The 24,925-nt window shown below is 33.3% G+C and overlaps 1 protein-coding gene across 1 annotated transcript in view; it reads right to left on the reverse strand.

Moving 5' to 3' along the window:
* Positions 1 to 7,140: 7,140 nt before the first annotated feature.
* PTPN13 (protein tyrosine phosphatase non-receptor type 13) overlaps positions 7,141 to 24,925 on the reverse strand; it is a 213,733-nt gene continuing 195,948 nt past the window's right edge. Inside the window, 7 exon segments of the mRNA XM_051966187.1 lie at positions 7,141 to 9,065; positions 11,730 to 11,792; positions 16,737 to 16,952; positions 18,417 to 18,754; positions 20,481 to 20,571; positions 22,155 to 22,303; positions 24,661 to 24,764. Coding sequence (XP_051822147.1) covers positions 8,970 to 9,065; positions 11,730 to 11,792; positions 16,737 to 16,952; positions 18,417 to 18,754; positions 20,481 to 20,571; positions 22,155 to 22,303; positions 24,661 to 24,764 — 1,057 coding nt within the window. The 3' untranslated portion in view covers positions 7,141 to 8,969.

Here is a 24,925-nt window from a genome sequence, read left to right on the forward strand (position 1 = left end):
AGACTTTTTCTGCACTCACGAGAAACTAAAGCTGATAATGAATAATATATTTCAAAAAGAAAGGTGTTATGGATGCAACCTCCAATTTCATAACCTGCAAACCTGAACCTAATCATCTAGGGGAAAAAAAGGATATATCTTCAATAAAAGAGAGGCATTTGAAGTATTGAAGGCTCACCCATCCCCTATAAGTAGATTATTTGATGTGCAAACACCCCAAATATCCAAAAAGAACACAATGATGATCAAAGTGAAGGTAGGGTTTAATCGAATAGAATAAATGATGGTGGAGGAATAAGCTTGAAACACTGTGGACTAACCTCTCTAATATTCCTCATCAATGAATCAATGAATTTTGTGGGACTAAACTAAAGAATGGGGGTTACATAAAAGGAGAAAAGGGAAGTGGATAGAAGGAAATATGCATGTACTAATCAATTCATGGTAAACACTGAAGGGGAATAAATTCCCAGTCTCTTAGCAAGAAGAGGAAAACCATACTCTTCATTTCTGTCAGCACAATAGTATTTTACCACATTTATATACCATAACTTATCTGGCCATTACCAAATTGATGGAAACCCTTTAATTTCCAATTCCTTGACATTTAAAGAACTATAAATACTTTTGATGGGAGAATACTGTCCTGACTTGGGGGAGAACCATGAGGTAAATGCTTGAGAACTCCTTGAAGGGGAAAAACTCCTTGAACTCTCCTGGGAGAGACCTGCCCCAGGGAATCAAGATAAAGTGGTTTCATTCTGTTATCTTGGTGGGACTAGTTGAGTCCAGGACCACTTCTACTTAATACAAGCTGGAGATGTAGATGTCTATCGACCTCTATTGAGTTGAAGATTAGTCTAGGACTACTCATTCAAATGGAAAATTTTTATTCAATTTGAAGATTTCGGTCTGATTTCAACTCAAACTGCTCCCAGCCCCTAGACAAAGTTTCAAATTATAAAAAGGGGGCAACTTGGGACATTTCCTTGCAGAGGACCTAAAAGCAGGAATCATGCCAGGCAAGGGACCTCCCTTGTCATAGCTGCCCATGAGGACCCTCTGTCCACTGAGAAGGCATTCTCTTTTCAATATTAATCCCTTTTTATCTTTCTCACCTATTTCCCTAAACAGGACTACATCCCTCTTTACCTCTTTGTTGGGATTTCTCTGCTAGGAAATTTACCTTTCCACTGAGGAAGTCAGTCTTCCTAGCAAAGGCTGACTTCTCAGTTCCAACAATAAACTTCTTTTTTGCCAGTATAAATTTTTGGGTTCGTAAACTCTTATACAAAGAACCTGCGCTGACCAAAAGGGGTTCCCACAACTTTCTGCCCTGCAGGGAACCAATCATTTTTGTATATTCATAAGAGCTTGTTTTCTCAGGATTAATCCCTCCAACTTCATCCTCCCTCTAATTTTCTCTAGTCACTAAGTGAAATGAATTTTTGTAATTAATTGTGTGTTTATATTTGCATATGCTTCCTTCTTTTAATCATTCATGATGAGTGTGGTTCAAATGTTAGCCTCTGCCCCAACAATATTGACATCAAACATCTTCAGAGGACTAAGGAATTCTGATGAGCATAATGTCAAAGAAAAAAAAAAGTTTCATTTTATACTGATTCTACCCTTCTCCTCCCAATATTATTGTTGTTGTTTATTCATTTTCAGTCGAGTCCAACTCTTCATGCTCTCTTTTAGAGTTTCTTGGCAAAGATACTGGATTGGCTTTCCATTTCCTTCTCTAATTCATTTTACAGATAAGGAAACTAAGGCAAACATGATTAAGTGACTTTCTAGGGTCACACAGCTAGTGTCTGAGGCTAAATTCAAACTCTTCTTGGCTCCAGTCCTTGTGCTCTATCTACTGTACCACCAGGCTACCCTCCATTTAATTCCCCCTCTCCCTTTCTCCTTTTTATCTTCCTATTGAAAGAAATATACTCCTGTACCCAAATGTTGCTTACTGTTTCTTTCTTTTTTTATCAGTTGATATGGTAATGAGTATCTTCAGCTTTTCCCCTCTCATCCTGTTACCAATAATGGCTTTTTAGGGTGTAATTATTTTTTTTCTTGCCTTTTGTTCTTCCAATTAATTTCTTGACCACAGACTTTAGGTTAGGATGAGACTTGCAAACTTCTGGAGAGAAAGTCTGGGCTGGTCCTGTACCTTTGTTGGGTACTAAGTATTCTATTATTCTAGGTTCTCAGTGACAGCTCAGGTTGGAGATCTGAAATTTTTCAATGCTCTCAAAGTCATCTGTTCCAGGATAAATCTGAAGATAGTTGCATGCCCTGGTGTATGTTTTTCAAGATCCTGACCTGGATTTAAAGTTGAGCAACATATGTATGGGTTTGTTTCTTAAGAGTTTCAATAGAATAATTGATTAAGAACTAGCTTTCTAAAAAGGCATGGCATACTTTTCAATTTAATCTGATATATTAAAACTTTTGTTCATCACTTCAACAAAACACCAAATTAAATTCTAAAATTTAATAATTTTTTTTCTCTCATAAGGCAGTATAAGCCTTATTATTGTTTGCCTCCTTTTGTTAACCAGGTGGGAAATTGTGCTGATTCAAAGTGAAAGAAAAATAGTTTCTCTGTGGTCCATAGTTCATGGTAACTGAAACCCTGGATCTGTCTTTTGAGGTCAGAGCCATACAACTTTTTTTCTGTTTCTCTGAACTTGTTCTTTGGTACTAGTGTAGGCTCAGGGACTACACCCTATTCTGGTATTGTCATTCCATAAGGGCAGGTGATCTCTGTATTCTATCCTAGATTTTTGACCTAGAACTGAACAGTGATCAACAAAGCTGCTAGCCGGTACTGGCTTCTGAACCCTGAATGATGTTGAGCCCCATTATCAGTTTGGAATCTCATCATTCCTTAGTGCAGAGCCTTGATCTTTTTGGTTTCTAGGTGATGGAATAGTCCATACAACAAACTCCAGACTCCATCCCCAGTATCTGTTGAGCCCTGAATAAAAAAACCATAGCCACCCGCCCTTCCTTGCCATTAGAACTGGAAATTGAGTTTTTAAAAAAGAGCTCAGGAAAAAACTTGAAGCTCTTTACATCTTTACATAGCATTGTGTCATAAACTCCAAAGGCTTTATCTTGATTCTTGCTAGGATAATTTCCCCTCCCTTTGAGTATTGCCCCTCGGGGTTCACTGTCTCCTGCCCTCGACTTTCTTATCTCGGACCCCCTATCCTGTCAGAATTAAGTTATGATCCTTTCCTGGAATTATGGCTTGTGCATCCTCCCAGTGACTTTGCCCCCCCCCCCCCCCCCATCTGCTTTTGTTTACCTTATCAAACCCTAGTTTGCTAAAATCCTATATAAGTTTCCTGCCTTGGTTCATCTGGGTAGAATGCTTTGGACAAGAGTCCCATGAGGTCAGCTAGCTTAAACTCATTAAAGATTAAAAACCAATCTCTGCTTGCCTCACTTTCTCTGGCCTTACATATCCACAGAACTCTCTGCTGAGATGAGCTGCAAAATTCTTGATTCTTACTGGATTTCCCCATTAGAATTCAGGCTGGTGGGGCAGCTAGATGGCACAATAGATAAGAGCATCAGCACTGAAGTCAGGGAGACCTGAGTTCAAATCTGACCTCAGACATTTAATATGTCCTAGCTGTATGATCCTGGGCAAGTCACTTAACCCAACTGCCTCAGGGGGGGAAAAAGAATTCAGGCTGGTGTATTTTCTAAAACTCATGCAGGCATTTTATAGTATTTTTTCCCTGTTACTTGTTTACTTTGGCTCTGCCTTTCAACAGTAAATATTTAAGACAGAGGGAAGGAGAGAAGGAAGAATTTAATTAACTATTCAACTCAGAAGTAAAAAAAAAAAAAAAAAAAAGAGGGAGATTTAGGCGACATAAAAAGAAGAAAGAAAAAAAGGATTAGTAAAGTAACTAAAACTCCAAAATCAGGAAAAGTGCTGACAAAAGAGAAGAAGCAGAATTGAGGGTGAGAAAAAAAGTATTAGAATATGACTGCCTTAAATTAAAAATTAGAGTAAGATGGTGGAAAATGTAAACTGAAACCTTATAATTTAAATGTTGGTGGATTAAATAATTCTATAACATAAAAAGAGTAACATATTAGATTAAAAACACCTTCACAATCTATTTTTTAAAACAAAAAATACATCTAAAAAGCAAAGCCACATATAAAATAGAAAAAGGGGAAAAGAACAAAATTTACTATGCATCAGAGGAATCCAAAAAAGAGTTGCAATCATGCTATTAGGACATGGCAGAAACACCTCACCCCCAATATGAACATGTCTTTTAAAAAAAACTTCTCTAAAAGGAGCAAATTAAAAACCATTATCAATGTTAAACTTATATGCTATAAATATAACACTTAAATTCACAACAGAAAAATTAGTTGAATTGTAAAAAGACATATACAGTACTATAATAACAGCAGAATATTTTAATGACCCTCTATGAAATAGAAATAGAAATAAAAGATAGAACTAAAATGGAGACTTAATAATGAAATCCTAAATAAAGCATTTCACACAGGACAAAATTACATTCCTATTAACACATATTGACCAAATAGAAGAGGATTAATGAATTGAATATTCATTTAAAAAAATCAAAACACTCAACAAATTAACCCACATTTAATATAAACAATGAGAATGAAAATAAGAGAAACAAAAACAAAATATTATAGAACTGATAAAACTAAAATCTGGCTCAGAGAATACTTGCAAAATCATTTGGAAATATGTCTAAAAGCTATAAAACTGTGCATACTCTTTGAACTAGGAGTACCATTATTAAATCTGTATCCCAAAGAAATCATAAAAAAGGAAAAAAACCACAGGCAAAAATGTCTTTAATAACTCTTTTTGTGATGGAAAGGAATTAGAAATTGAGGAGATACCCATCATTGGGGAATAACTGAATAAGTTGTATATGAACGTCGTGAAATATGACTGTTCTTTAAGAAATGCTGAACAGGCAGATTTCAGGAAAACCTGGAAAGATTTACACGAACTGATCTTAAGTGAAGTGAGACGAATCAGGAGAACATCGTATATACTAACAACATTGTATAGATGATCAACTTTGACAGACATCCCTTCTCAGCAATATAGTGATCCAAGACAATCCCAAAATAGACTTGGATGGAAAATGCTAAACACATCCAGAGAAAGAACTATTAAGATTCAAAACAGAACAAAACATACTATTTTCATTTTTTTTCTTCCTCCTGGTTTTTTCCTTTAGCTCTGATTTTTCTTTCACAACATAACTAATAGAGAGATATGTTTAATTCTGTACTGCAACAGCAAGATTGTGTGATGATCAACTATGATAGACTTAGCTCTTCTCAGCAATTTAGTGATTGAGGCAATAACTATAAACTTTGGATGGAAAATGCCATTCACATTTAGAGAAAACTATGGAGACTGAATGTGGATCAAAACATATTGTTTTCACCTTTTTTTCCTTCCCTTTTTTTCTCATGATTTTTCCTTTCTTTTCTGACTTTTCTATCCCAACATGACACATAGGGAAATATGTAAAAAATACATTAAAAATGTCTAACCTAAAAAAAAAAGATGTTGAAAATTATCTTTATATGTAATTAGAAAAATAAAATACTATTAAGAGGATATTTGGAAAATTGATAAACCTTAAGTCAATTTGATTAAAAAGGCAAAAAATCAAATGAACAAAACAGCATAAGAATGACATGCGATCACAAGCAAACCAGATGAAATAAAGAGAATGATAGCAACCTACAAAGCATAATTAAATCCCAACAAAATTGAGTACAAAAGAAAAAGACGAATAATATCTTAAGAAACAGAAAATACTCAAACTAAAAGGATACCAAATAGAGATATTAAATAATAAAATACAGAAAAGGAAATCAAAGTCATTCTGAAGGAACTACCAAAAGGGAAGAAAAATTTTTGGTCCTGATATATTTACTGATGAATTGTCTCAAATTTTTAAAGAACAAGTAAGACTTATGCTACTCAACTTATTCTCAAAGACAGGCAAATAAAGTACCAACCTCCTTTCAGGAGACAAATCTAGTTCTATTTTTTTTTTTTTAACAAGGAAATGATAATACAAAGAATTAGAGACCAATTCATTAATGAATACCAAAAATTTTCAACAAAATCCCATTACTTGGGTTACAATTACCTAATTCAGATATAGACCTTCTGGCCCAAAACAGATAAAAACATAAATGGGAAATCTTTAAAAAAAATAAATAAAAATACAACATAAGTTATGTTTATTTGTGGTTTCGGGTTTTCTAAGTCAATATATAACCCCCTAGAAATCCCTTTCTATTTGAACTGATGACTACTGATTTAAGACATCATCATAACCTACTTAGATTTATACCAGAGATGAAAGGATGGTTCAACATTCAGAAAATAAATATAATTAATCATTAAAAACAAAAATAACTAAAACCATAATGGTCTGAATTGATATAGGAAAAGCTTTGGACAAGGCACAGCATTCAATTGGGCTAAAAAGCAAAATACACAAATGAACAAAAAAGGATCTTTTAAAGAAATCATTAAAAGCATTTCTCTAGAATCAAGATTAAGCATCATAGATAATAGGGATAAAATAGAAGCTTTCATGAAAAATACAGGGATAAATTAAGAATATCTACTCTTTCAAAAGCTTTTAGAAATGACAGCAACAGTAATAACACCAGAGAAATAAACTGAAAGTGTAACAATAATTATAAAGGCAATAAAACTTTCTCTTTGCTTATGACATGATGCTTACTTACATACTTTAGAGGTTAGCAAAGAAATTCAGACAACAGCTTCAGTAAAGTTGTAGTCCATTAAAAAAAAACCCCAACAACAACTCAACAATTAACAACATTTCTATATAATATTAACAAAATCCCAGAGTCAATAATCTGAGGGGAAATCCCATTTACATGGCTACAAAAATAAATAAAAGAATTTGGAATCTCTCTACTATAGCACATCATATTTGTTTCCACTGCAAAGTGGAACTTAAGCAGCTGAGGGAATATTCAGTGCTTATGGCTGGGCCATTTTGTATTGCTTTATATTTATATTGCTATAATAATAAAAAAATGACAAGATCGACAAAGTTAATTTATGGTTTTAATGCTATCATAATCAAACCACCAAAGTGATATTCTACAAAACTCAAAAGAATAACAACATTTACAAAAGACCTAGGATACCAAGGGAATTAATTTAATTTTTTTTTTAATCAAGAGAATTAATGAAAAAAAAGAGGAAGGAATGCAGGGCAATAGAACTTTCGGACTTCAAACTTCATTATAAAGTAGCAGTCATCAAAACCATTTGGTATTGGTTGAGTAGATAAAAGTAATAGACAGATGAGACTCAGAAATAATGGAAAAGACAAATATGGTCAAGAGAGTTACTTGTTCACCTTTATAGATTAGTAGAAAGGAATGGAAATCTGATACAACAAATGGAAGTGTTTTATGGTTGAGAAATTAGTGCAGCCAATTTTATGATAAACTCTGAACTTAGGTAGGCTGGCTTTTGAACAACAGATTATATAGGATGTTCCAAAAGTCTTAGTGTGACTTAAGCCTTTTGGGACACCCTATAGAGTTGAACATCAAAACCATTTCTGTTTGTTTGGGCTTGCCTGCCAGCATAATCTTTGATAACTCAGCTTTTGTCACCATGATGAAACATCAGAGGAGTTAGTTTAAAAAAAAAAAAACACGTTTGCATAGTTAGTGCTTTAAGGTTAAAAAGTTCTTTTTTTCACAATAGCATCCCTAAAAAGAGGTAGCAGCCATAGTATTATTCCTATTGTTATACAAACAACAAAAATGAAATTCAAAGAAATCCAGTACAACTAGTAAATATTGATGACAGGATTTGGGTCAGGTCATGTCTAATTCCAGATTCAATCTACTTTCTACTCTTTCATCTCATTTATTTCATGCTCCCTTACCCAACCCTCACATTTTCTTGGATATCTTTTGTTTTTCTTCCAGAATAAGACAGACACACAGTGCCACACCAGATCTGGTCAGTGGTTTCCACTTTTTAGAAATCCAGATAATGCAGACTCCATATGAAGAAATGTGGATATTTCCTTCAATATGTGGGAATGATCAGAGACTAAAACACCGGATCCCTGTGACCTCAAGGGCAAAGGTATTTTTGACAGCATTACTATGAAATCATGCATTAGGGGCAAAGGTTCAGCTATATTTGCCATATTTCAAAGAGACAATGATATACTGAAACATCTCATTAATATGCAGGCACATCTTTAGCTTATTGAGTTATCACTTTTTAAAGATGTATCTTTATTTACAAAAGATGACGCCTAACCAATTACAAAGAGACATCAGAAAATTTCATTTTCCACGTAATGTATATAAATATGTACAGGAAATTTTATAAAGTAAACATTAGAAACTGTGACAGTAAACATCCGCTACTTATTCTATGTCAATTGTTATCTCTTAAATCTTAAATACTGGTTTCAAGTATCCCTTATAAAACAGTCCTACTTTATTAAAATAATGAAAAAGAACTCTGCTATAAACAATATTGCTTTAAAAATAGACTAAGAAAATATCCCAGTAACAATGCTCACCTTGATCAAATACTGATATAATTTTTTCTATAGTCTTTAAGCAAAAAAGGCAGTTTAATAACTGCAGTGATAGGTTAGTGTTTTTTAATACACCACTTTATTTCAATAATCATCATAGGTTAAAAAAGCTATACAGTACAGCTTTATTAGATATTTACTGTTACAGAGGAGATCCTCTCATTTCAGAGTGAGGAAGGTCTTTACAAAGGTATTGACTTGTCTTGCCCTTTCCCAAGGCTGCTAAATGGCCAGGACAGATGTCTCGAAGAAAGAGTTTGACAGAGTTAACCCCAGAGATGGATGCACACAGAGAACTTCTAAGAATCACTTTAGATGCTGCTGCTTATTTTTCTGCTCTTCTTCAACTTGAAGACGTATCAGTACACAAAGGACAACTTGATAGCAGAAAATATATTGATCCTGGGGGAGAGGAAAGAGCATATGTAAAAAGGTAATATTTTCATACTTGTTGAACAGTTGTTAAATTTGGGGGACTTATAATTTTAAAATTTCAATATTTAAATCCTATTTTGGCAAGAAAACTAAGAATGAGATATTCTAAGTTGGATTAATCTTACACAGATGGCCAAAGGGAAGCCTACATAATTGGTTAGACTGAAATTCACACAGATTTGTTTTAGTTTGGTTCTACTTTCGTTATCGCTTAGTTTTATATTGCCATCTCTATTTGAAATTCATGTTCATATAGGCATAGGCAACTAACTATGTTATAAAGTGATATAAATCCTGATAATGTGTACAGATTTTTTAAAATCTCAAATTGAAAAAAAATTCAAGCAATATATTTCTTGGAATATTGTGATTAAAAATATTTTAAAAAACAGAACTTAAAAAGTTAAATTTCCTTGTTAGTAATTTTCTTCCCAGAGGCAGTATGGTAGAATGGACTAGAGAAATGGAATAGGAAAGACTTAAATTCAAGAAAGATTGGTTAGAGCACTGGCCCCGGAGTCAGAAGGACCTGAATTCAAATCTAACCTCAGACACTTAACACTTCCTAACAACTATGTTACCCTGGGAAAGTCATTTAACTCCAACTGCCTCACAAACAGAAAAAATAAAGGTGAGAAAGATAAGCCTCTGACATGTTTCAGATATATGGTTATAGGTACCCCAAGTTCTTAGGGACCCCAGGTAACTACTATTAAGTTGCAAGTGAATTACTGTTATTTTTTCAATTCAGTAAAATGACTTTTTTTGCAATTTAACTGGGATGACATTAGTTTATATAAACTAGTTTAGGTAAAATTGTCATTTTTAATTATATTGACCATGCCTACCCATAAACAATTAGTATTTCTCTAATTACTTAAATCTGATTTTATTTGTATAAATTTTTTTTAAAAATAATTTTGTTTATATAATTTCTGGATTTGTTTTTGCAAGTGTATGTATATATACATATATATGTACATATAAAATGATTTTACATATACACATTTGCCTAAAAATTTTACATTGATAACTTTTATTATATATTTAAAAGGAATTTCAAGTTGTACATAACAGATTTATGATTTCTATTATGGACATGCTTATTTTAATCCATAAGTTAAAGGTAAAATAAAAAAAATTGAATTGTAGATGGAAATTGATTATTTTTCACATCAGAAAGTCTCCAAACTGATAAAATGACATATCCTGACCAAAGTAAGGTTTTTTTCCCTTTATATCTTAGTATACCTAAATTTGAGAAGGCATCATTGGAAAGTTGGCCACCAAAGAATAAATTTTTTTCCACTACATAATGAAGACCATTTCTAAATATGGAGGGGGGGGTCTATGCTCCATATTATTGCTCTTTGAAGTAAAAATATTCCATTAACTTAGTCATTCAGGCTTGCAAATGGAATTTTTTTTATTTTTGGCAAAGTGACGATGGATTTGAAAATATACATTGATGTAATATTCTCCTATGCTTAAACTACCCTTTGTTTATAAATGACACTGTAACCAAAATTAGTTTTAAGAATATGGTTGGAAAACTAGTGATCACATTACAATGTCATAGCATTAACAGGCTGCATACCTGGGTTTGAGGTTTAGGCAGCACTAACCAGTGTGGTTTCCTTGCCATGAAAATGTCTGTGTGAAAGTCAGCTGAATGTTCACAAGACTGAGTAAATTTAAGAAAATATGTGAAGTAGTCATAACATGAAAGGCAATTTTTTTTTCTGTTTAAAAGGAGCAAATTTTATTTAATTTTTTTAAAGACCAACAATATCTATACAAACAATATGTGTGTGTGTCTAAGTGGAGATTTCAGGTTCCAAATGGAATTTCACAAAGTATTCTAAGAATTTAGGAGAGGGAAGCAAAATGGTTATACTTTCTAAGTGTTCTACAGTTATGTTATGTTTTCTTTTTTACTATACATTCTAAATAAGAAAAGCCTTCCCCTCAAAAAAAAGGAAAAGAAAAGAAAAATGTGGCTAACAAGCTTTTAACATTCTCTCCTTAAAAATAACCTTCCACTGTTTTTTTTAAATAATATTTTATTTTTCCAAATACAAGTAAAGATAGTTATATTTTTAAAAAATCTTTATATATTCTTTAATTAGTTACTATATTAGTTACTATATTTATTTACTTTTCTTGTATTTCTGTTGACTGGGGGTTGTTTGTAAGTCAAATATTTTATTCAGAACATTTTTTTTTTGCAGGAAAGTCTAAAATTTATTCTCTTGTTAAATGCTAACTTTTTCAATGATGCTCAGGTTAGATTTTGAAAGTTCCTTTGTTTTCTTGGAATATATTTCCCATTCAGTTTCTTTTTAAAAATTCCTCCATTAAAAAAAATACTATTTTATTTTTCCAAATACATGCAAAAATAGTTTTTAAGTTTTTAACATTTTTGTAAGACTTTATGTTCCAAATTTTTCTTCTTCTGCCCTTTACCTCCCCCTCCCCTAAGATAGCAAGCAATCTAATATATGTCAAATATGTATAGTCTTTTAAACATATTTCCATATTTGTCATGTTGTGTGAGAAAAATCAGACCAAAAGGGGAAAAAAACCACATAACTTCCCACTGTTTAAAAAATATTAGTGCCAAAGACATACCTCAGTCTGAATCATACCATGTCTCTGCAGCCTCATTGTACGCACCAGGTCAGAGATGTCAAACTGCCAAAGTGAACAATGTGTGCATATTTTGGTAAATGCAAAGAACCACAAAGGACTCTTCCCTACTCTTTCCCCTGTTCTGCCTAAAGCATTCTTCTAGATTTGTAGTAACTCTGAGATATGCTCGAATAGCAGAGGGATGTATAGCCTATCAACACTGTGTGCTGAAAGGCAGCATCAGTATTGCTCTGTCCTTGAATTTCAAGTTTGAAGACTTGTTTCCAAGTCACCGTTGAAACATTTCTTAGCTAATGACTGCTTTTTACTAGCTATGCAAACACGGGCAAATCACTATTTCTTTGAGCCTCCATTTTTTCATCTGTAAAATAAGATGGTGGGAGTAGTTGATGTCTAAGGTTCTGCTTTCAGCTCTGACTCCTATGACTGGCATGTTGCCCAAAGAAGGATGTCGTTGTGGCTATTGTTATTTTGAGTCATATAGTAATAATAATAACTAATATTTATTCAATATATTGAAGGGTCAATAAATAGGGAGCTAGTTTCAAAGGCAAGAGAAGGTCCTGGGTATAATCCAGGTTGTGCAACCCTTAGCAATGTTCTAAGTATTTCTTTAATACTTTAAATGATTTTCTGCATTGGTAGCAGGAGTTTCCTCCTCTGGGAATTCCCTATGCCAATATAAACACAGCTCTAATCTGTATCCTAATCATTTCGTATTTTAAAGGTTATAGCAAACATAGATTTGTTTTAATTCTCCTCTTCTTTCTGTTCCCCTTTCCCTGGTATTCTCAGAGGGCAGCTGCTATGGTAGAATTGGGGCTTAAAACTTTTGGTTCAAATTCCAGATCTGTCATTTATTCTACAGTCACTTTCTTTGAGGTTTGATTCCCTCAATAGTAAAATGGATATAATAAAATGGGAACAACTTGTCTTCATGGGGTTGTTGTGAGGACAGTATGTTGTAAACTAAAAAGAATGGTGTAAATAATTGACATCTAAGTCTTACCTATCCTACACAGCATTCAGAGGATAATATATCTAGCATTGGAAGGCCTATAATCTAGTCCAATGCTATCATTTTACAGATGAGAAAATGGAGACCTAGAGAAGTTACGTCATTTGCTTTCAGGAACTAGAGAAAGAGATTTTTTAAAAATTTGTTTTGACTTGACTAAATTTCTTTTTTCCTTGAAACCTGACTTAGTGTCAGTAACACATAAAGAATATTTATAAAATGAATGAAAATTTTCTCAACTCTAATTTCAGAATCATAATCTATTCTCCAGAGCATATTAATTCATACCATTTGAAAGCTAAAACATATCTCAATGGCCAACAAGTCTAATCTATCATACCTGACAGCAATCCTAATGACACATATTTGACTAGTGGTTATCCACTTCTACTTGAAAACATTCAAGGATGGGGAAGTTAACACCTACCAATGCATATTTTTGGAGAACTCTTAATATTAGAGTCTTTTTGACACAACCCTATATTTACCCCCTTGCAATTTTTACCAAAGCTCTTAGGTTCTGTTCTGTGAGGGCAGAGAAAAAAACCTGATTAACTTCTTGGTGTGGAGGCCCTAACTGAACACAACTGTCATGTCTCCCAAGTCTTCTCTGGACTAAATGTGGCTACTGATCCCCAGATAGCAAGGATTTGCAGTATCCCTTGGGACACTTTCTCCTTAAACTTCCCATCAAGAACTGAATAATACTCCAGATGAGAGCAGAGGAGTGGAATAAGCTTCCTTATTCTTGGAAATGATGCCTATCCTAAGATCAATTTAACTTCCATGGCTGCCCAAATTCCACTTCTGACTTCTGCTTGGTATATAATCCATATAAATCCACAGTTCATATTTTATAGGAAAAAAAAAAACTAAAAACAGGGCAAAGTTGCATTTTATGCTATTTTCCTTTATCTTCATCTACTGTGAAATATGAAATAGAAAGCTTTTGCAGCTAATAGTTTAATTGGTTTAGTGGATGGGTTTACAAGAATATGCTGGTAAATGTTCAATATCTAGAGTTCTCTGAAAATATAAAAAACTTTAAACTTTAATTTGCATTATTAATATTTTCTCTATTTTAAGTTTAAAGAATCAATGATTCAAGCCCAGATTTGTACTGTTTTTTGGTTTGCAGGGGCTAAATAGTCACACTAAAAATTTAAAAATCAGCTCCTTGGAGTCAGTAAGTGTTGGCTCCTGCACAGCAAAATTCATTGAGTTAATTACAGGGGTGTTATGAAACTCAAATGTGATAAAGGAGGTAAAGCACTTTGCATTCTTTAAAACTTTATATACATTTCAGTTGTAATTATTATTGTTATCATTAGCCTGCAATAATCAAATGAAGCAGATGACTTCATTCTCTTTGCTTTCCACTGTACTCAGGTGGATCTCAGGCATTAATATTGGGTAACATAGAAATGTACTAATAAATATTTAACAAGTTAGGCTCTCTGGAATATTCCCTTAAGTATGTATGCAACCCTAAAGTTTAATCAGCATCACAAACTCTTCCTTGTGTCTGGACAATCAACAAAACAATAAATCAAGTCTGGATTTGTAGGGATAGCTACTCTCTGGCAGCAAATCCTTGGCTACAAGGCATGTCCAGTTTAAGGAATATAAAACATTAGATTTAAGAAGAAGAAGCTGAATAAATCTAGCTCCATAGTTTGCTTATTTTAAAGGTGTTTTGTCTACTTGAACCTTAAGAATTATTATGATTCTGTAACATGAAGTATAATTTTATAACTACTGATTAAAAGGGGGGGGATACATCTGTTTCTAAGTTACATATAATTTTTTTTTGGGAAGAAACCAAAAGATGTAAACGGAAAGGTATCTTAGTTAACTGAGCTAATCTAGCCCTTTCTTTTACACAACAGCAGACTGAGCCTCTGTGGGATTTCATAATGCATATAAAATAGGTAATAAATAGGAAAGCAAGAATTAAAAATCCTGGTCTGGTGAGTAAGAGGTGAGTTCAAATCCTAGATTGAACATGTACTACATGTAATCCTGGGCAAATCACAAAATAAAGCTTTTTTTTTTAATCTATAAAATGAGATGGTCTAAACTATTTTTAAGATTTCTTCCAGATCTAACTTTTATGACTCTAAATACAGAACTTTTCCTCTTAAGTCTGAATTTAATAACCAACTTATAAGTAATGGTAAAAAAAACACCACACTTTTAAATAAAGGATTTAAAACCAGAACTCTTGTCAAATCATTCATTATGACAGAGAATGAGAAGAGATACCTTGCCTGATGCTGAACAGAATACATTACTCACTATGTGATCTCACTCTCTTCACCCGAATTCTCAGTGTTTCAAATTTCCCATTTATAAATGTAGGATTATAATCAATATTGACTTTTTGTCTGATTCATACTTCAAAAGACCTGAGATTACATCATTGTTATGTACTTTCTCTACAGATGCAAATTGTAACCCCATATAAATCCAAAATAGAATATGGGAACTTCTTGATCTTTATTGACTATTGATTTATTTATTAGTATAGATACATCTACATAAAAGTCTCTGAATGTCCAATTCCACTACTGTAATAAGCGACAGCACTAATTTAAGAATTTTCTCATGAAAAAGATAAAAGTAGATAAATTATCTGGTTGATAAGGCAGGTCATAGTTTGTCCATGTAGTTAAATCTAGACGAAAACAATACTGTATTTCTTTAATTTGAAAGGTTATGATATCTTAGTAGGATCTTTGGACCATATTAAGGTCATATATTTATGGACCTTTAATAGACCCTTTCTAGAATTCTTTTTCTAATTTGTTTCCTTCATAAATTCCTCATATCTCCTTTAATGGTGGAATCCAATCCCCTCATTTTATAGATGAAGAAACTTAACACTTTGGCAATAAAAGGCAGAGTTGTGATTTGAATTAGGAGCTGCTTATACTTAAGTATTTATGTAACCCTTAAGTTTAATTAGCAAAGAATTCATCTCCTGGCAGACAAGCTTCTGGTGATGACCTTTCATACCTGGTCTTTGGATGTCACATTATCCATTCCAGACCCATAATCAAAGTTTGTCCCTTTTAGCAGGATCTGCCATAGCATTTGCATTAAGAATACTGATTTCTAAAAAAAATATGCTATGATGTTAAAGTATCAGAATAGAACTTAGAAGATATATATATATATATATACACACACACTTCTTTGTTCTGTAATGGATCTATGACCTCATTAGTGTAAGGCAGAGATGTCAAATGTATTTTGTAGCTCTGCAATCCTGAGTGCAGCCAGAACCAGATTAAAATCTAATTGGAAAATATTCAATGAAACAAATAAAAATACAATGTAACATGGTCAATGTTGATACGTAATATTCTAGGTCAGTATTGATCCATGGGGATCCTTATGTATGATTTCTCTTTGAGTTTCATCATTAGTGTAGGGAACTCAAGGGGAACATGATCTCTGCCAGTACAGACTAGTACCTGCCTGGGGGCACTGAGACATTAGGTGATGTGCCCAGAGTTACATAGCCAGTGTATATCTGAAATAGCATCTGAACCTACAACTTTCAGAATCTTTAACCAACAAATTTCCCATTATGTAATGCTGTCTTGTATATGCATATTGAAAAAACTAAAATTTAATATTAGTAAAGTCCTTCAGACATAGTATTTGTAAAACATTCATATTTACAAATTGAATTTATTATCTCTTTTTAGCTTTCTGATATTCACATTTACTATGTTTAATGCTATAGCCAAAGTGAATGAAACTCACATATATACATAGCCGTATATAAAGATATGAAATAAATGTATATATCATAAAATATAATTATTATATATTACATAAACATACACACAATTATATAGTGATGTCAACTATTAAAGCATCCAAAACTGCTGAAAGATTGCCTAAGTTCAAGCAACAAAATATTTATTCTAATTAAATATTTAGATCCATGTACTTACTTCAAGATCTTGATTGATTAGTCCTAGAACCACATCTATACAAATAAGTGTCCCTGAACGTCCAATCCCAGCACTGCAGTGAATGATGATTGGCCCTGATTTGTGAACATGTCTCATGTATGAAATAAACATGAGTAATTCATCTGGTTGAGAAGGTGTATCATGGTCTGGCCAGGCAGTGAAATTTAGATGAGAAACATATCTTACTTCTCCAGTCTGAAAGTTTATGAGACAATTAGTAAATAAAGGTTAAAAATGTTGTTTTTATGCAAATAATTAAAGTACAGCCCCATGTACAGCCCCACCCCCTACCCAAATAAACTCCAGTGTATTCCATTAATATAAATCTTTGGTATCTAAAACTATCCACAACCTGGTCTCTCCTACTTTCTAGTCTTCTCACACCTTACACCCTTCTATGCAGCTAGGGTCCTTTTAAATGACAGCACACCTATTGTGCCAGATATTCAACCATCTCTTATGCCTGTGATTTTTCTTTGTGTCCTCTATGTCTGAAATACTTTCTTGATTTCCCCTAAGTCTAGAACCATACTCCAAAACCACTTATGAAAGAACTGTTTCTTTTAGACTCTCCCACAGAAACCACAAGTACTATTATTGTATCTTGTTGAAGAAAGAGCAGTTTGAAGTCAACAGCTGTAACTATCCTTCTAAAATGTATTTCTCAGGGAGATTTAGCACGTGTGCATGTTAAATATGATTTTATGAGGAGATAGGAGGAATTTATGGAGGAAACAGATAGGAAAGAGAATTCTAGAAAAGGGTCTGTGAGGAGCTGGTAATTTATAGTGTATTTTTTAAATTATTTATATTTATTATTTATATATTATTATTTATAGTGTATTCGGGAGAATACAGGGTAGAACCCTGAGAAGGCTAAAGAGAAGAGCAAAAAAAAAAAAAAAGACTTATTCATGGGGAGATTAGGTTTTACTTTAATTTTGAGTATATTATGAAGATTCTATCAGTACTTTGAGTAGACTGTATCTTCAGAAAATAAGGTCAACTGTGGTTACAACAAAAGTTTGAGGTGACCTCTAGCTGCGCTCTTTATCAAAGATTAAATATATAAGTAATGACATGTCTTTTTTATTGCCGATTTTGCTTTATATAAGAAAAGTTCTCAATATGTTAGCATATGCATGTATACATGTGGCTACATATATACCTAAGCGTATGATTTTGTTTGTATTTAGCACTCTAAAGTCTACCACCTCCCTATCAGGAAATCAGATGATTTTAATAAGACTCTACTGAATTACATTTGGTACTACAACTTCTTATTTTGTCACAAAGGGTCTTTCTCTAGTTAATATATTTAAGATCCCCAGTGTAGAGAATTCTCTATGGCTAAAAATTCTGTTATAAAAACTGGTAGTTTCTAATACTCAGCTTTGGAACCCATTTATGTTGCTGAGTAAGGGTTGACATAAATTATAATTTATTTGTAATGAAGAGGGTTCCATTCAAAACTTCAAAAGAAACCCCCAAAGGTTGGCATCTATTCTAAGAATAGAAGGTGGACAGGAAAGCTAGGAAGTTATTGAGGCTGATATAAGAGAGAATGGACGTCATCATAGAAAGAGACAAAGCATATGGTGTCCCTGTTTTTATAACAATATGATAACTCATAAGGCACAGATGGTTTCATTCACTTACCTGAATATCCTGGAGCTCCATTGCTCTGACAATAAAGCCTTTTAACTGCTGCACTCTCACTAGGGCAAGCCGAAGCCTGTTATTTACCATTATAGTTTTCCCTAGGATATCTGGCCAATACCGTTGGCACTTGATCTTTTCTCCTTCTACCTCTTGGGTCATCATAGCTATCACTGTAGCATTTTGTTCCCAAATCATTTGCCAAAAGTCTGCCACAGTTGTAGGAAGAGGTCCTTGACAGGCGATGTAAAAAAATTCTTTGTTCCCCACTGGCATCTTAATGAAGCTGGCGTTGATATAGCCTCCTTCAACTCCAAGTGGGACTCTTGTCGCATCATCTGTGATTTCCCCATAACAAAACAGTGATCATCTTGACATGTTTATTTTCAAATAATTATCTTTCAAATAGTTTGGGGTTCATTAAAATATTCATTTCAGCAATAGGGAACATTTCAGTATAGATATTTGGAAGCATTAGAGGTGAGTTTGATGTCTCCCCACACATTAGCACATGTGCTCCCCCCTTAGCACATGAGCATGAGGAATTTCTTTTATACATGTTTTCTATGTTAAGGCATATTGTCTATTTAATCAATTACAATTAATTAAAATGAGTAAAGAAACTTAAATTTGTTGAATAAGTACCTAGGGAAAAGAATAATATTTTCTATTATTAATTGATTAATTAATAATCCTTGTCTATTATTAAGTAATAATAAATGAAAAACCACAAAGCTTGTTACTAAAGAACATAATAACAAGTATTTTAAGTATATCAATACATTAATAATTATTAAGATTATGGATAAAGTAAACATTTCTCTTATTCAGTTATGTTATATAATATGAATCATAAATCTAAAATAAATACTAACTGAGGATGTTCTTAGTTCATTCCCATCTGGATTAATTTCAGGGAAGAAAAAAAAAACAGGCAACTATCTCAAATTGGCTCAGTTTATTTGTTAAGCAGAGTTCTCTTTCTCTTATCTTGGAGCCTCATCTTAACATTTATACTTTCAAAGACTCAAAAGATATTTTCACACTATATAGTTTTAGCTGATAACTCGAAATCTTTTTTAAATAAAAGCAGAAACTTTTTTTAGTATTTTTTATATGTCCAAAAGAATAATTCTGTATATATTTATATATTTCGATTTAGTGTGACAATCTCTAAAACTAACGGGCAATTATCACGTTGAGAATTTCTAACAACAAGTTCTGAATTTTTCTATCTACTGAGCTTAATTAATTAGTTCATTGTCCTTACTTCTTCTAAATTCTGGTTCATGCTATTTGACCTTAACTTTTCCTACTTATGAGCCATCTTCCTGAAACAACTTTTACTTTCTTCCTCTGCCAATTTCTGAGGTCTAAGTACGAATACAGAATATTGAAATCCAGAAAGTTGAAGCTGGCTTAAGGCACCCCCCTGAGTACTTGTGCATAATAATGAAAAGAAACAGGTATGCCTAATTCATTACTTCCAGATATTTAAATAAATAATCTTATCTTGTTATTTGAGTGAGTTATTGTAATAGAAGACAGAGGTGAAAATAATTTTTCTTAATCTGCTGGAAAATTTTAAACAAGTGAGGACTACTATTGTAACTCCAAATCTAAATTATTTGATGCTTTATAGATAAAACATAGTTAATTCTTAAAAAAAATGGGCATAAGGAAGAAATTGTTGATGGTTACAAAGTATGAATTTGGGAAATTTATCTATTCAGAAGTCAAGGCAAAGAAGACATACTATACTAGTAAAAATTCAGGAAATATTGGATGGGGATCAGATAACACAGTTTCTTCAATCAGTTTTAAAAGCTCACAGATATCAGACTAGGGATGGTATCCAAATGCTCAAAAAACCAAAAACCAAAACCAAAATCAAAACCCCAACAGTTCCTTATAAGAGAGAAATGAAGGAGAGAGTATTTGAGAGAGAAAAACAAGAAGGAAGATGAGGATGAAAACTGGCCAGCAACTTAAAAAACTTGAAATTGTCATCATAATTTTTCTTTAAAATAATAGCAAATTTGGAAATAAATAATTAGAACTTACAGGGAAGTATATTCTTATATCTGTTTTTCCTTCTGTTTTCTTTTGTTTGTCCAATTAAGCAATGATCCAAAGGTTTTAATTCTTGAAGATTCTGGAAGTATAAATGAAAACAATGTCAATTTTTCTGAGATAGACAAAAGGCCACAATCATGATGATAAATGCTATAAATGTGAAGAGAATGATAAATGCTATAAATGATCAGAGAAGAATTTATAAAATGCTAATTGTAGAGGATGGGAACTCTGAAATGGTGTACTTAAATCTAGATCAGCAGGGTGCTTTTAGTTAAGTATCTATTCAATGTGAGATAATGGTTCTCTAAGTACATATTTAATGTGAATCAATATAGTTGGCATATACTTAGGATAATGTGGTGAGATAATGTTCTACACTTGCACATGCTCAGTGTAAGGTAGTGATGTAATCGTACTGGAGTATTTAAAGGGAGTCTCAGATTCAGAACACTCCCTCAGTCACAGCTCTCAGCTATGGACACAAAAGAAGATGCCAGATTCTAGACTCCATCTTTGACCAGCCACGTGGCCCTCCTGCCTCCTTCACTCCTCCACTAAGACCAAGGACTTGGGCTGATTCCAAGGTCCTCCTGAGAGCTAGCCCAGACATTATAGCTAATGAACAGATCAATTTTCTAAGTTAATGTTTTGGGCCAATCAAGTTAAACAGTTACCCTGTGTAGGGTTACCCTGATTAGGTAAGCCATTGCTGAGCCACGTTCCTACAAGTGTTTTTTCTTTAACATACTGAAGATAGAAAAGCCTTCTTGGAAATAATTAGCAATCCTACAACAACCAAATTTGAAAAGGGCTTTTAATATACCTCACATAAATTGTTTAACTCTCCTTTAAGATGATTCAATATACTTTTTTGGGAAGGTGGGCACCTATTTAAAAAACTTTGATTCAAAATAATGAAATTCACTAGAATCACAAATAACAAGTTCAGTAGGATCATAAAATCTTCCTTATTCCATTCTTGTTTCTATTAAGCAAGTAGAAAGAATGACAGTATAAAGAGAAACAATATGTCTCTTTACCATCAAAAGCTTCATCTTTTGCTAACCTCCTTTGTCAACTAGTTTTTTTCCCATTGGCTAAATACTGTAGCCTCTGACAATAATAATTAATCCATTAAAAATATGAAAAAATTGATGGTAGCAATGGCATAAATTAGACACTAGTAGAAAAGTCAACTGACAAAAATGAATGATGAAAAAAGGATCATAAGATGGGGGGAGTGTGTGGGTGTGTGGGGGAGGGAGGGATGTATCGACCATTGCCACTTTGAAATAGGATGAATAGCATATTTGAAAGTCTCAGTTACATCAAAACTATAGTAAAATGACTGATGTGGATTCTATCTTGTGCTGGAATTTATTTTTGATATTTTCTGAGTTCTTTCCTCAAAGTAAAAAAACTATGAAATCACATCTCCAAGAAAATTCATCAAGTTTCAAGATAACAGACTAACTTTGAATCAATCTTCCAGGGATTTATTTAGAAGAAAGAGTGGGCAATAAGGATATGTTAGAAAAGACACCATGGGACAAAAATATTTTTTTATTTGGAAATTAAACAAAGGTTGGTGTTAAGGCATCTTTTTCATGAAACAAAATATTATATTTATATTCATAAGAAGCAGCATAAGGAACTCACCTCCAGCTCTTTGGAAGGAATCCCTTGCTCTAGTAGACCACGCAACATTCGGATCACACATTTCAACTTGTTACCAGTATAATTGCCTGAAGGAAGCACTCTGACAACAGGGAGGGCAGAGAGCTCTTTATTTGTTAAGAAGCAGTGATCTACAAAGAAAGATGAAGGGGACCCTTATGTACAAACATCTGATAAGGTGCCCAAAAATTGGGGAATGACTGAACAAGTTATAGCATAGGAATAAGAAGGAATACTATTGTGCTGTAAGAAATAATGAAGGAGATGGTTTCAGAAGAATCTGAAGAAATGTATGAAATGATGCAAAATGAAGTGAGCAGAACCAAAAGAACAATTTATACAATGAAAACAATACTGTAAAGACATAGGAGCTAAACAATGTAATGACTAACCATGACTGCAGAGGACTCATAATGAAACTGGCTACCCATCTCCTAATAAGAAGGTGATATTAAAACACTTTATTGTTGGACATATCAGGTGTGTGAATTTCTTTTGCTTTATTATATATAAAATTCTAACAGCGGTTTTGTTTTTCTTGTTTTCTCAATGGAGGAAATGTAGTAGAAGGGAAAGAAGGCAGATCATTTAAAAAAATTAACTAAATAAAAAAAAGAGGTGATATCTAGCAAAAACAGATGAGATTTATCTGTTTTTACCCCTTTGTCCTTATTGGGACAATTATTTCTGCCATCCTTACAATGTTTTTATTGTATAAAATTGTGCAGCCAGGAGAGATTTGGAGGATTACTAAATTTTTTTTAGGTAGTGCTATAAGACCAACGAAGTGAATGACAATTCCTAATTCAAGGAGCACTTATGAAGCATCTTAAAGAGATCAGAGTTTAATGGAGATGAAATGCAAGCTATATATAAATACAATACAAATATAGAACAAATTGGGAATAAGGTCAGATGGAAAGCATAAAGTTTGAGGAGGATTGTAAAAGGCTTCTTGCAGAAGGTGGACTTTTATCTGGGATTTGAAGGAAACCAGGAAAACTAGAAGGCAGAGAAGAGAAAAGAAAGAGAGAGTTTTAGGTATGGAGGATCTCAGTGAAAATATTTAGAGTTGAGAGAGGGAATATTGTGTGTGAGGAATAGAAAAGTGACTAATGAGGCTGAATTTCTGAGTAGATTGTGGGGGGAGGAGGAAAATATATGATTTCAGAAAACTGGAAAGGTAAGCAAGAGCCAGGTAATGAAAGATTTTACATTATAAACAAAGGATTTCATATTTAATCTTGGTGGGGGCATAACACAGTCAGCTCTGTGCATAAGAAATACCAGTTTTATAGCTGAATAGAACATGGGCTGGAATGGGGAGAAAAATGGAGGCACACAGACCCACCCTGAGATGTTGTAATATTGCAGGCATGAAGTGATAAGGGCCTGTACAAGGATAGGGGCAGCATAAGAAGAAAAAAGGGGGAGTATGCAGAAGATGTTACAAAAATAATTGAATGGGTGGACAAGAGAAGTGAGAGATGGTGAAGAGTTGAGGATAAGCTCTAGGTTGCAGACTGAGTGATTGGAAGAATGGCTGTAGTATCTACAGTAACAAGGAAATTCAGAAAAGGAGAGAGTTTAGGAGGGAAAGTAAATTTAGTTTTGTACATTTTGAGTTTAAAATGTCTATGGGACACACAGTTTGAGATGTTCAATAAGACAGATGGAAGTGTAAGACTGAAAGTCAGGAGAAAAGTTGGGGCTAGACAGATAAATTTGAGAATTATCTGCAGAGATGACAACTGGATTCATGTAAGTTGATGGGATCATCAGGTAGAATGGTATAGAAAGAGAAGAGTCTGAGACAGAGCCCTTAGAGACATACCCACTGTTAGCAGATGTGACTTAGAGGACTAAGAAAGGGTGGTCAGATAAGCAGAAAAAGAACCAAGAAAGCAATGTCACAAAAACCTAGAGAGAAGGGGAGAAGAAGGTGATAAAACAGTATCAAAGTCTGCAAAGAAGTTAAAAATGAGGATTGAGAAAAGGTATTAAATCAGCAAATAAACTGGTAATTTTGGAAAAGGTAGTTCCAAGTAAATGGTAAAGCTAGAAGTCAGATTGCAGAGTGTTAAGACAAAAGCAAGTGGAAAGGAAGTGAAGGCACTGATAATAGATGCCTTTTTCAGAGGGTTTAGCCAAAAAAAAAGAAAAGCTAGCAGGAATATATGCTTTTGAGGATGGGGAGATAGAGGTATGTTTTCAGGCAGGCAGCAGTCTATAGACAGGGAGAGACTAAAGAGAAGTGAAACAGGAGGATAATAGTGGACACAATCTACTGGAGAAGACAGGATAGTATGAAATCACAGAGACAAGGAGAATGGTCATCTCTCAGGGTGAAGGAGACAATGAGCAGGAATTTTCAGCTCATGGCTAACATGCAAACACATACATAAGTTTGCATACACACCCATGAAAAGACTGACTACATTTTTGCAATGTTTAGGTTTAGTGAACCAAGTGTTAAATTACAACTTGCCTTTTGTAGAATCTTCCTGGTTTTTTGTTTCATTTGTCAACTTTTCATTTCCCCACATTTTGTCACCTTCATCGTCTTTCCTCCTTTCAAGCTTTTGAGTTAAGCTATAAAAAAGCAAAGACATTTGTAACATTTCTTTTAGTTTCATTTAAAAAAATTTTTTAATTTAGGCTAATTTTTTTTCATCCTGGTAATTTTGTAGAAAAGTACCTGACAATCATATGAAACTAACGAAAGCCTGTTTTACTGGATCCCTGAGAATGAA

This window comes from Antechinus flavipes, chromosome 6 (assembly GCF_016432865.1).
Source record: "Antechinus flavipes isolate AdamAnt ecotype Samford, QLD, Australia chromosome 6, AdamAnt_v2, whole genome shotgun sequence".
Taxonomy (NCBI): domain Eukaryota; kingdom Metazoa; phylum Chordata; class Mammalia; order Dasyuromorphia; family Dasyuridae; genus Antechinus; species Antechinus flavipes.